Below are 13,524 nucleotides of genomic sequence, written 5' to 3'. Positions count from 1 at the left end.
GGCTCAGACTAATGATACACAAGACCACTGAGAGAAATGGTCAACTACCCCATCGCAAGAAGAACACGCAAGGGACAGCTAAGCCACAGTGATAAGTCACTGAAATTCAAAACAATCAAATTGAAATTCTCATTTCGCCTGCCCTCTTCAAACACGCTGTGTCTAGAATGGAATTTTTAAAAAGATAAGTCGTCATTGGAATACAAAACAAACAACTGAGACATTCAATATTTATTGGCTGTTTGATTCTCACCAAAACAAAACAAAATACATAATGCTAGAGGGTCTTAAACAGACGCACAGCCTTTACTGGTACATGGGCTAATCTGCTAACGGGTCTCAGACAGACTGGATTACTAATTGGTTGGATTTACAAGTGGTTCAGGGGCCGCAGTGTCTGCGGGGGTCACAATGTCTGGGCCATTAACTGCAGCCAATCGCTCTTCTTCTTTGCTTAAAGTCCCAGGAGTGGGAGAGTTCAATTTGGGTGGACAAATGACTAATCCCCTAAAGACATCACTGAGCCAGTGACATGACTGTCACAATAGACATGCCTTCTGTATGACAAAGGACATATGAGACCGAACCTTTGAAGAGGAAAGCTCTGGTAAGTCATTATTCTCAAACATATAAGTCTCTGCTCTATCAGTGACCATTGTATTAATTTCTAATTGCCATGTTTAATTAGTTATTTCATATCAGAATGACCTAGTGTGCGTGCTCACTGCTCCTATGTTTAGGGTAGGTCAAAGGCAGAGGATGGGTCAAATGCAGAGGTTGAATTTCACAGCTCACTGTTCCTACTGTGTGTGCACAAATAAAGAAGATAACTTAATAACTTAAAAGAGTTAATTTTTCCTCATTGAATTTAAATCGGTTTTTCTCAGGGAGACGATTAATCTGACTATGCTGGACTAACTGCTCTGTCATAATGATTTACACTGACGCAGCCTGAATGGCTTCAAACTGGTGTCATGCAGAATAGGCCTACATCCATTTTGTTCATTTGACAGTGAGGACATTCAGAGGTCATTTTAATCCATTTTATAGGGCAAAAGGGATTTCCATGACTGAAGAGTTGGTTTTTAAAAACGACCAAGGTGGTTTTATTTGAAACTAATGCACTTAATCGAATAAGACCTTGGGTGCAGGCTACTACAACAATATGAACGTTGCTTTCGTTACTTAAAAATAATTTAAGCGTTAGTCATGTTAGTCTTACTTTTGCTGTTTCGAGAATGAGGTGGTGGGTGTAAGTTAAGCGGAGTTTAGCAAGCACGTGCCCGCCCCCCAGAGGCACGTCTGTCTTTCCTTATACCCAGACCCGTTGCTAGGGTATCGGTGTACGCGCGAGTAGCACGGAGGCGCGCGCCTCCATCGCTACACAGTAGTAGACATGGCGGCGGATCTAAACCCGGACTGGCTCTCTTGCCTGTCTTCTTCTTGGAGTTATGGGGTAACCAGGGATGGAAGAGTATTCTTTATCAAGTAAATACTTTCTGGATTCATGTATCGGATATACAGTGCTTGTTTTTATCTCGAATTTTCACCTCCAGCTGTTGCATACGTTTTTACCCTTTCCATTTCTCACCAACAGTGAAGAAGCAAAGAGTACAACCTGGTTACATCCCATTACTGGAGAAGCAGTTGTTACGGGACACAGAAAAACTCCAGGTAATGTTTCTATCTATGTCTGATAGATATGGTTTGCAGAAGAATTAGCTTATCTGTAAAGATTGAAGCCTAGTTCGACTCCGCTGGCAACTAGAGAAATCTAACCGAAGACCCAAGCAGTATGTTTTACGCATCGACTAAAGCAACCTATTCATTTTGGCTTATAAAAAAACATTTGATCTGGACTTATTTTTACACTTGTAAAAAGTTAATTCTCGTTCAGTGGATTGAACCTACTTGATAGACGTTTATTTGTCGGAACGGTTGGAGTTGACGGAGCGATAGGTGTTCTGGTGAAGATGTCATTGACAGGTCGCATCTTACAAAACATGTGGCTGAGCGAATTAAAAACCTCATCACTGCCACGCTTACCTTTCCATAGACGAGCTCCTGCTGGAAAAGAATGTTCATGTTTCATAGATTGCATCAGTATCTCTTTACTAGTTTCATAAAATACGAGAGAATAGGCTGCATATTTTGTCATTTGTTACATGCAGTGGATTGGGTAACCTGTGTTTCTTAGAGGGAAGGTGTTACAGTAATCTTCCCCAATAATACACATTGCCTGCATTGGCTTAGTGAAGGAAAGCAGAGGATGCGAACCATCCTATAGCCTACGTGCACTCACTGTGATCTGCAGTGTTGCATATTCAACGCCTATTTGCTGCATAAAAATACCAGGGTTGATAAGGACATAGTTGTGACCAGCTAATAACATCGCAGACCACTGTGGAATGGTAAAAAGGTGTAAAATGTGTGCTTAAGCAGATCAATACGCATGCATAGTAACAGCTGTTGGCAGCAGTCACATTACACACACGCTTGGGGCTTCACGGAGCTCGATGTATTTATTCTTTCTCTCTTCCTCCCTCTCTCTTTCCTCCTCTCACTCTCTCTCTCTCTCTCTCGCTCTCCCTCTCGACAATAGATCTACCAACAGGATGGGAGGAAGGGTACACATTCGAAGGAGCCCGCTGCTTCATAAAGTGAGTGGGTAATGTTTTAGCCACGGATTACGGAGTGCCCGTGTGTGCAGTACCCCTACTCCTTTTCAATCTTATTGCTTTGTTTGACAGTGGCGAACATTTTTCAGATCACCGCCCCCCTCACGTACTGTGCTTTTCCGACTCGGTGTGTTTTTCCTTCTGAAAATTCCTCGGTTCCAGTGCAATACGGAGCTCACACGTCAAACACAAAGGCTTTCCCCCAAGCTGAGAACAAGTCATTACTGTCAGAGTGACGCGGAGTTTGTCAGGCCAGTGTGACTCAGATCTCGCTTGGCTGAACAGGCTTTACTTGTTGGCCGCTCCTGTTCCTCCAGGGAAACGTTGTTAGCCCGACGTATGTGTCGGGCTCAAGTTCATGCACGTTTCCCCCGTTTTCTCGAACGAAATGTTCGACTATTAGGGTGAATGAATAGATGAATTGTGCCCTGTGGCAGAGAGCACAGCGTTTTGTCTGCCTCGGTCGCCCTAATTGATTTCTTAAAATAACCGTTCAGGATGCGACAACGCAACCCACGTTTAAACGGTGAGGTATGCGTTTTGGTTTAGTATTGACCAACTGCGAGTCGCCTCTCTTTGTGATTGCAAAAATATTCACAGATTCCAGTGATAGAGTGGGTGCATGTTCTTTTACATGGAATGTGGGTTGATCTACGTAGTCCTTGAGCATTTTCATTGATGCCGCTGGAGAAAATCAATCGCGTGTCCAAATACATTAACTACAAGAAGCATCTTCATTCAAAAACGAATTGAGAATGCATTCTTCATGCTGTGTTTGATTCATCAGCTAGGTGAAAATAGTGTTCACTCTGGTTTTGGTCCTGCAGTGAGCATTATTGTCGTCTTAGATGATTCTTCTGTGGATATCATCTTCGTCCCCTCTGTTTCTGACACACTGGGCAGTGGTGTCCTGTGTCAGGGCCATAGCCCCTATCTCTCCCTGTTGTGCTGGTTACAAGTAGTAAGCACTGAAGTGTAAAACTTTTCTTTCTTGATAGCACAAAAACACACTTCTAAAGAGATACACAGCTACTCTCTCTCTATCCAGTCCACCCTCTCTCCACACACTTGTATACACACACACACACACACACACACACACACACACACACACACACACACACACACACACACACACACACACACACACACACACACACACACACACACAGAGAGAAGCACAAAGTCAGTCAGTCTGCATTGTTATATACACATCAACACACCCACACAAACCCCAAAAGTCAAGACTGATGTATTCAGACAGGCCGGGGACACTGTGGGACTTGCGGGGTCAGGGCGAACTTGGCTTTGATGTGCTTCACTGTATCAGACATTAGATTGACAGGCAGGATTCCCTCAGAAACCCCCTCTACTCCCATGATGCCGCTGGTCCTGGGAGGCCGGGCAGAGACACTGGGGAGGAACACCAGGCCCTCTGCAGCCCACTGCTTCGGCCGCCGCGAGCCACCCACCAGGGGATTAGCCCGTCTGCCTCTGACGATCCCTAGAGAGCAGGCAGCAAACCTGCAGGCGAATGGATGTGAGAACTCCATCTTGTCTTGTTCTGACACAACACACCTCAGCGCACAGCAGGCTGGGTAATCTCACCCATCTAGCCGGTCAGACGAAAGGATGCTTGGAGCTTGCGGGGAGGTGTGCCGACTTACCCAGTGGCTACTCTACCCAAGCACTTCAGGCTTCAAACTCCTCTTTCTTTTTTTTGTTGTAGCAATCTTGAGTAAGGCAATGCAGTTTAAAACATTCTGGTAAAACTGAAGTGACACAGGAGAGGAGGTCATGCTTGCATGCAGTTCTCTTGGTGTGCTAGTCTGCCTCATATTACCTCAGAAGCAGATGGCACACAGCCAGAGATCGGGAGTGATATGGGGTCATTCTTCCCTTTGGCTTGGAGTCACAGGAGACCGGATCAAAACTCAGCACTGCAAAAAAAAAAAAGACTGAGAGCAAGAGACAGGAGATCCCTTTCACCGAGTGGCAGATTGTTTTTTCCCTGTTCTTTCCCCACTTCCTATAGGTCCTCTCCCCATCTTCTCTTCGCCAAAGCCTTTTGCACACACATAATTCAGCAGTTGAAGGCGAAAGAGAAACTGTTTAATACAAACTGTGAATGGTGAAAAGAGAAACCATGATAGAATGACTATAGCAATAGCAATACAGTTGGATTTATTGTGGATTCTCAGTTTAGCTTTCCTATTGCTGCTCCGGCATAATGTCCTCCGTTAAGGGAGAAACAGGAGGCATCAAAGGGAATGGGGTAGTCTTCGGAAGTCAATGACCTGTGGCTGACCCCCCCCCCCCCCCAGTCAGGGCAGGAGGGTTAGTGATTGGCTGGCCTGGTTGGATGGTCTGTGACGGTGTAGAGAGATGGTTTTAAAGCAATGGAAGTACACCACCAGCTTAACATAGAGGGGTGGTTGGTTTGGGAGTGCCTTTGGGAGTGTCACAAAGCAAACATTTAATAGACCTGCTATTCACTGTCCCTTTTACCCTGGTGCTGTTGGGCAGTGCTCTGCCATTGCATTAGCGAGCTGTTGAGAAACGGACGCTCTGGTCCCTTCCCTTTGTTCACGATTTCACAGTGCTGCTGGCAAGCGCAGAGACCGCAGGCGAGAACAGGAGAGCAGGTTCAGAGCTAGTCCCTGCTCAGCCCTCTGTGCAACAATTAGAATGCATGTGGAATAATGATTCTGATTCTGATTCTGATTCTGATTCTGAATGCATGTGGAGTAATGAGAGGGAATGAAACAACCTCTGCTTGCATATCGACAGAGCTGGTGCATAGCGACAATCTGGGAGTGTTACCAGGGGAATGCTCAGAGAATTGCTTCTGTGTGCTTGGAAACCAATAGAAAAATTGAAACAACGGAGAGGGAGAGAGGGACAGGGAGAGGGAGGGGAGGGAGAGAGAGAGAGAGAGATAGAGAAAAAGATAGAAAGAAAAGTTTCAAAGGTCATTTATCCAACTGTGGCTTGCCCTTTTCCCAGAGTTTGTGATTTTTTTTAGATTCTGCTGCCTCATGTTTCATGGACGGATGTGGTGTTTTGTGTGAAAAACAAACAAGATGAAGGCAAAGGTGGAAAGAAATCAAATAAGAACAGGATGCTCATAATCCCACCTCAGGGCTTATCACCTGAACAGTGACTTTGGTCTGTCCTGCTAACACAGTAATACAGAATGCCTGTCACAATGTGTGTGTGTGTGTGTGTGTGTGTGTGTGTGTGTGTGTGTGTGTGTGTGTGTGTGTGTGTGTGTGTGTGTGTGTGTGTGTGTGTGTGTGTGTGTGAGAAAGAGCGAGAGAGAGAGAGAGAGAGAGAGAGAGAGAGAGAGAGAGGGTGTATGCATGTGTGTGTGTGTATGTGTGTGTGTGTGTGTGAGAGAGAGACAGAGAGAGAGAGAGAGAGGGTGGATGCATATGTGTGTGTGTCCAACAGCAAAGACAGCAGTAACGGCCGCTGTGCTCGGTGTAGCGTGTGGCATTTCCACTCCAGTAGTAATGCGAGACATGTTGTGGTTTTGGGACAGTTAAGTGGGCCGGAGGATGGGTGGAGTGGTTTCAATGTGATGAAAAGCTTCCCGAACAGCCCTCATCGAGTGGCCTATTATGTGGAAGAGCTCTCCCCCCCCCCCTCGTTTCAGCAATTTACCAGGAGAGAACAGTGTGAAGGGGTATGCCAGTGCTGTGCCTGCTGATTGTTTTGACACGCAAGCCAGCGTTGGCAACTCCCTGTCAGTACGTCTGCATGATTGAGATGAGATATCCCAGCTCCCTGGTGTTGACGTGCTGCAGTCAGACTGTCCTTGACTTGACTCTCTTTGTGAATGCATCACCACCACCACCGCTGTCAGGAAACCAGGAGAATACAGACAACCTGTAGCTTGGTAGTAGTCTTATTTCCTAGTTTCATGAAACAGCGATCGCTTGAGTGAAAAATAACACTTGGCTATAATATGTCCTTTATTGTAGCTGTCTCAACCGAGAGTGACTGTCAGCTTTTGGTGTTTTACACTGCGGTACTGGCGTTTGAATGATTGGCTTGACATACAGGGTGAAATGGTGATGTGTAAGCAGTTAGTGCGGTAGGTGATGCTGATCTGATTTATCCCTTGCCCTAGTCCCGTGACCGAACAGTGCTCAAGGAGCGAGACGGGTGTTTGGCCTTACGTCCTGCCAGTTCATTCATGGGTGGTGGGCACCAACTCAAAAAGCCTGTGACTGATACTTAATCGAATCACTCCCGGATCAGTGCTCCTTTAACCGGGCAATGAAGTGTCTGATTTCAGGTCAACCCACAGACAGTGTTACAGCACAACGGCTTCTCCATTCAGACACAACACTCAGATCTCAGATCCGTTTAAACAGGGCACAATAAAACTTACTTAAAACCTCATTATCAACTGTGGGTACAAAAAAACTACTTAAAAATGCATTATCAATTGTGCTGCTACTTTGAAGTCATTACTGAGTGTGTGTGTGCGTGTGTGTGTCTGAGATATAGTTGTCAAGTTAGCTCAATTTCACTTAGCACACTTGCAACGTTGCAATTACTTGTTCCGTACTCTTTCACCAGTGCTGGCCCTGAATCCATCTCTCTCACTCTCTCGCTCCTGGCCCTCTTACCCCATCTGTCTCCCCCTCCACCTGACATGCTGTTACGGCATGAGTCAGCGGATGGCCGACCCAGGTGTTGTGTTTGTGGCTGGCTGGCTGGCAGGCAGCAGTAATCTGTGGGAGCAGGTGGAGAAGCAGAGTCCCTGGCAGCGTGCTCCATCTCTCCCTGCAGGCAGCTGGGCTACTGGGCTTTATTAGGGCCAGGGCCTTATCTCATCGCCCCCTCTCTCTCTCTGTACCTCGAATCAGTTTTGTGGACGACAGCCCACTCTGGGGCGTTTTTCAATAGACTGCCCTTCGGAGTGTGGAGGGCACTGAGGCCACGTGGAGAGGCATCGTGACAGCCTCTACATATCTTTACTTGCTGCCTGGCAGCCGCATGCAGCATTAGGGCACTTAAAAGCATTTTTGTTCCCTTTTTTTGTATTATTTTTAACCACTCAATATGATAATGTGGGTTTCCAGGACTCCGCTGGGCCTGTAAGTACCCCGTTATCTTTTAGAGGAAGGCTGGGGGGTGTGACCTTAAATCAATATCACAGTAATTCCACCACAGTAGAAATTAATTATGATAAATTAATAGTACCTTATAAAACCCAAGTTCAGAGTTTTTTTTACTGCCGACGTGGCTTCCTGTTTGGCTTCATGGCTACGAGGCTGTATTCCATGATCTGCTGAAAGATGGTGCTTTGACTAAGCTTAATTCTTACAGTTGGGGAGTAGCAGTAGCATGTGCAATCCCACTAGTGATTTTGCTTCATCTGTGTTAATCTTTTGTTAATCTGTTTTGGTACTGGTATGCAGCAATTGATGTGAAGTTGGATGTTAGCCATGGGGATACTTGTGACAGCTAGTACTCTGATTGGGGAGTTGTTTCCATCATGTGGATCTTTCTACAACAGGGCTATGATTGAAGTGGTCATTAAAGCTGCTCATTTTGCCTGTTCTCACAGAAAGAATTTTCCAAATGTTTACATCTGACTACAACCATAATTTAATTAAATAATTTATAACATATATTTTTTATATATAAGACTAACACATCCTCATTTGGTCTTCTTTACCTGACTGTGGTTTAGAGTTGGTATTCTGGTTGTCTGTATTGTTGAACAGTAGGTAGGGGTAAACATACTTATTAAGCTCACCAAAATCTGCATTGAGACATTGTTAAAAAATGTCAAGACATTGATTTCAGCAGATGTTAAAAAAAAAAAAAAAAAATACTCCAAGTGTTTAAATGTCCAATTGAGCACTGTTGGATTCATATGAATAAAGTGGAACACCATCACACCACCCAGATGCTTTGTAGAAAAGGCCATCCCCCAAACCAAGCATCTGAAGAAGACATTAACTGGTGAAGGAGGCCACCACAGTCCAGCCATTAACCAAAAACATCTACAGACTTCAGTGGCTGGAATTGGGATGCAGGTGTCCTAAGAGCTATCCATAGAACTGAACTCTATTTGACGATGGCAAAAAGATCCACATTAAAGCATGTATGGAGGTTGCGTCAGATGTGGGAAAGGGTTTTTATGGTCACATGAGACCAAAATAGTGCTTTGTGGCCAATCCTCAAAACACTACAAGTGATGTAAATCTAACACTGTCCATGCCTCAAGTAACGCCATCCCAACCATGAAATACAGCAGTTGTCATCATGCTGTGAGGATGTTTCTCATTTGCAGAAACTGGGAATCGTTTTAGAATTAAAGGGAGAATGAATGGAAATCAATTCTACACAGGATCACCAGCTTGTTGGAAAAGGTTTCTAATGGCTCTCTCTTCATATAGACGATATGCCTCTTTCATCTTAAGGTTGCAGAAATAATTAATTCATAAATGTTTAAAAATGAACTTGAAGTGGCAACCATCAGTGTATGTTTAAAGTGAAAGTCTGTTTATGAAATATTTACAAAACACGCTCAAAGTAAATTAGCTTAAAGGGAGCACATTGATCTTAATTAGAGTAGCAGCAATGTTTGATTAAAGACATATTAACATCAACATCACAACAACATAAATTATCTAGGTTATACATCAAGTTTGTACATTACTTTAATGTGAACAAACAACCTTGATAATGTCTATAAAGTTAAACTTTTTCTTGTTCATGTAGTGACACTTACCCAAAATAAAGGTTAAAAATGTGAGTTTCTGGGACTCATCTTCTGGTCAAAGTTTTCGGATAGCATTCAAAATGGCCACCGGCAAGCGTGAACACATAGCTAACCATATCTTTGTATGCGATTATCCGATTGACTTGATCTGATTGAATTACAGGAGGTATGTAGTTTCAAACACATAAATTGGCTAAGACATCAAATAGGATAATACTTTATGTTTCTTAAAGTAATTTGAGCTCAAAGATGGTAGTGTGCGTAATGGGTACGTGAGCTTAATAGGTACGTTTACCCCTAATGAAAGCTGAATCATATGACCGGATTTGACTTGAGTAGGTGGCCAGACACTTTTAACCACACACCAACACAAACAAAATTAGGTTGGTGAGAAATTCTCCCTTTTTGAATCAGTAGATCTGTGTATGCTGCCTAGCCCCATTTGGGAGTATATTCGGTTTTTCCAATCTGTGCTGTTGGACTAGACCCAGATAGAGGTTTTTTTTTTAATTAAATCTCATTAAACAAATCGTATTGGCAATCACGGATTCCACTTAGCTTCTTCTTAGCTTCTTAAAGGTTTGTGAAACGTGCTTTAATCCAATGGCAACCGAGTGCCACACTGTGGTAAACCTCAAATTCATCTCTTATCACTTCGTATGAACATTCAGTGGTTGCTAATGCCTGGCAGCAGTGTGCGTAAGCATGTAGCAGGACTAATGAGCTCCAAACCAGCCGCCCGACCAGCCAGCCGGCCAGCAGAACCGAATTCCAGCCCAGGATGGATGTGAGACGTGAGATGAGACAGAAGCATTCCTGCTCAGAAAACAAAACAGTCCGCCACAGCGCGCACTCACGGCTCGTCTGTTGTCAAGTGTCTGTCTGCCGCCCCTACTGCCTTTCAGCAGTCACTGGCAGAGGTGTGTGAAAATGAAGAGGTGAGGTGTCTATGTGAGCTGTGCTTTTGGGGGAAAGAGGGGTAATTTATGTGTTTTTTCCTGAGAAACTCTAGTCTCACCCCTTAATACTTTTCACACATCACTGCTCTCCCCTCATCCCGGCTGTCACGACAGTTTAATTTTGTTGTCACGACTTGCCGTGGAGCCACTGTCTGCTCTTGACAGCGGAGATAGGACATTCTGACCCTCCATCCATGCCTGGGCATCTGTGGCATTTTATTTTATCTGCAAGGTAAAAACTTTGAAGGTGCTAAAGCGTCCGCTTTGGTCTCAGGCCACCGTGGCAAACAGGGATTATTTTACAGCGGGGGAAAGCGTGACACATTTCATTATGGACTCACAATTGATCATAATGTCGGAGGAAGTAGCACGCAGTGACCCGCCGCCTGGGCGACCTATACGTTTATTAACGGGACATTATTTTTCGTAGCGGGGGAAATGAGGGTGAATAATGAGGCTTATTTTGGTCCGTGATCATGCTTGAGAGAAAGACATGAGAAAGGTCAAGATGCACTATAAGCAACACCCATAAATCTTATTTATCCTCAAATTATATTAATTAGCGTCTGATTGCCTTAGCCTACGTTGCTTTTGAAAGCTTGACTCTAGAGAAAATTATCTTAATAATCCCCTCCTTTCTGGTTTCGGGAGGGTAAATACCTCTAATGGATAATGAGATACTGAGCAGAAAGGGACCAACAGGGTGAGAGTGACCTTGCCTGATGTCTCTCGAGATGAATACGATGCTGTAGCTTTCACTGCTCCAGTGTTTTCCTAAAAAAAGATTCTGAACATCACACAGATGGCTTTTCAGTCTCCCCAGCCTGAGAGGACATGGAAAGATGAGCAGTGCAATGGGTGGAAAAGTAGCCACGATTCTGAGAAAGTGACAGAAACTGAGAGAAAATGAGTTGGCTCATACGACACTCTTGCCCAGCTCAGTCCCCAGCATTCATCCAACTCATCTCAGCATCTCATCTCAGCCAGAGTGTTGTCTTGGACAGCTCAAGGCGAACTGTTGATTAACTCGGCCTGGGAGTGCTCTTACAAGCAGATTCTTTCTCACAGGCCACTGACAATGCTAGTGTGTCTGAATGGGGTGATTGTTGTGTGCCATCTTCAAACCTGATGGCGTCCATGTTGAGATACTGGGCCAGAGGCTAGGTTGACCATTTGTCCACCAGCTGTCGTGGCCAAAGGGTTGTGGTTTGAAATGATTTAGCGTCCCTCCTCAGATAAATTGGCTGGCTTGTGGTCCAAAAGGAAACAGGGCCAAGAGTCAGAGGAAATCCACTAATGTGTTTCCTGGCCTAGCATTGACTCAATGGTGGTCACTAGCTCTTTGCAGTCACATGGTCTCTTTATTTTGTTACACGTCACTACATATCATCTGTTTTGTTTGCCCCCTCTTTGGTGCTAGCAAACTGCCACCCACAGCAAATGGATAAACCCTCCAAATGGATAAATCCATTTTCTGTGTAACGATAAGGGCGAAATGCTCCCAATCTTTAAGTGCAATTTTGGACAACTGCCATGTGGTCTTGGGAAACAGATACTTTGCGTGGTCAATCTTGGCTGTAAACAGAGGGCCACAACAACACAAAACAGTGGTTGGCGGAGTCCAACTGGACAGTTATGTTGTGTTTTCCCACAGACCTTTATTTACCATTGCCTCGCTTGCCCTCTGTCTCTATTTACCCCGACCCCACCCCCATGTCTCTTTCTTTCTGTCTGTCTTTATACCCCCAGCCCCCCCCCCCTCTCTCTCTCTTTCAGTCAGATAACTTCAATCAGAGAACAACTGGCAAGTGACATTTGTGTAGGAAAATTAAGATTCATGGAGTCATTCTGTAGGTTTGGCTCCCTTGACTCCATAACATCTGCTGTGTGTGAAGGAATGCAATTGCTTTACCCTCCTCGTGGACCCCCATAGCCGTATGCTGGGGCATGAGTTTCCTGATCACAGGCTGGATGCCCTTTGTAGCCCCCTCTTCACCCCCCACCACACACACACACACACACACACACACACACACACACACACACACACACACACACTCCCCCAACTCTTCCGGTGGGACAAGAGGATCAACCCTAATTAACGTGACTGTTTCAACAATGTTGAGTGTGCTTGCTGTGTAACCCCCGCCACTGTTTTGAGGTATTAACCAGACAGAGCATCTGCTGGAGATTTTCTGCTCCTCAGATCCTCGCCCCACACGTCTGATAGGGATGACTCAACACAAAACACCACTCGGCTGAAAGGCTGCTGGGAAATATTTTTTCCGAAGTGCTGCTTGAGAGCCGAGTGTGAGATGTGCCACCATTTTCCCTCTGTTGACTCAATCCAAGGGTGTAGGCTTTGCCGTGAGGACACTGCGGCGCGATTGCCGAAATAAGAAGATAACGTGTCTGTCGTCTGAAGGTGTCAGTTCAATCTGTGGGGAATCCTTAATCCTCTTCATATAAGCATTTAATATGGTTGTGTCTGCACTCTGGTCTCTGTCTCTGTTCCTCTCTGTCTGGGTTTCTCGCTCTTTCTGTCTGCATCTCTACTAAATTGCTAAATGTCTGGAACTAATGAGAGTTAGTCACCTTTGACCCCTCTTCTGGACTAAAAGAGCCTGTTAAAGTCTGTTAAAGACACTTAGCAATATGTTTTTGAGTGAGTGGGCAAGGGCTTTTATTTAAGAGTAGTGAAAAGGTCGACCAAAACTAAAGAGTTGACTGACAGGTTTTAAGAAGATGTATGCTAGATTATGTTTGTGTTTTTAGAGGAGATATAAATAAAGCTTAATGGAGGCGATAATGATTCTCAGCATCGACTCTTCTCCTGGTCTATTGCTCAGAGACTTGCTTGGCTAGCCGTGTGGTCAATAGGGTAAAGGCAGGAGCTCCCCTGAGAAGAACAACCAATGTGAATGAAGACTCTCTGGCCTCGGCCTGGTTCCTGAGACGCCCCCAGCCAGCTCGAATTCCATCTTCCCAAGCAGCTCCTCTTCCAGTAATTCCCACACCATCTCTGTTTGGCCCCGGTGCTCACTCAGCCCCCCTGGCGAGGTGGCCCTCGCTACTTTGAGCAGTAGGTAGCGGAAAGCCGGCGGTGGATAGTTTATAGTGCTGTGGGGGATCAGCCTCA

At 45.0% G+C, this 13,524-nt stretch overlaps 1 protein-coding gene across 15 annotated transcripts in view; it reads left to right on the top strand.

Annotated features, from left to right (window-relative positions):
* The first annotated feature begins 1,348 nt into the window (after window positions 1–1,348).
* plekha5 (pleckstrin homology domain containing, family A member 5) overlaps window positions 1,349–13,524 on the top strand; it is a 116,688-nt gene continuing 104,512 nt past the window's right edge. For all 15 annotated transcript variants that reach the window (XM_042710085.1, XM_031583268.2, XM_031583267.2 and 12 more), the window contains exons 1-3: window positions 1,349–1,488; window positions 1,598–1,674; window positions 2,603–2,660. In XM_042710085.1, the coding sequence (XP_042566019.1) occupies window positions 1,397–1,488; window positions 1,598–1,674; window positions 2,603–2,660 (227 nt within the window). In that variant the 5' untranslated portion in view covers window positions 1,349–1,396. The remainder of the gene's footprint in view (window positions 1,489–1,597; window positions 1,675–2,602; window positions 2,661–13,524) is intronic.

Source organism: Clupea harengus, chromosome 16 (assembly GCF_900700415.2).
Source record: "Clupea harengus chromosome 16, Ch_v2.0.2, whole genome shotgun sequence".
Lineage (NCBI taxonomy): Eukaryota > Metazoa > Chordata > Actinopteri > Clupeiformes > Clupeidae > Clupea > Clupea harengus.
This window is presented reverse-complemented; position numbering and strand designations above follow the sequence as displayed.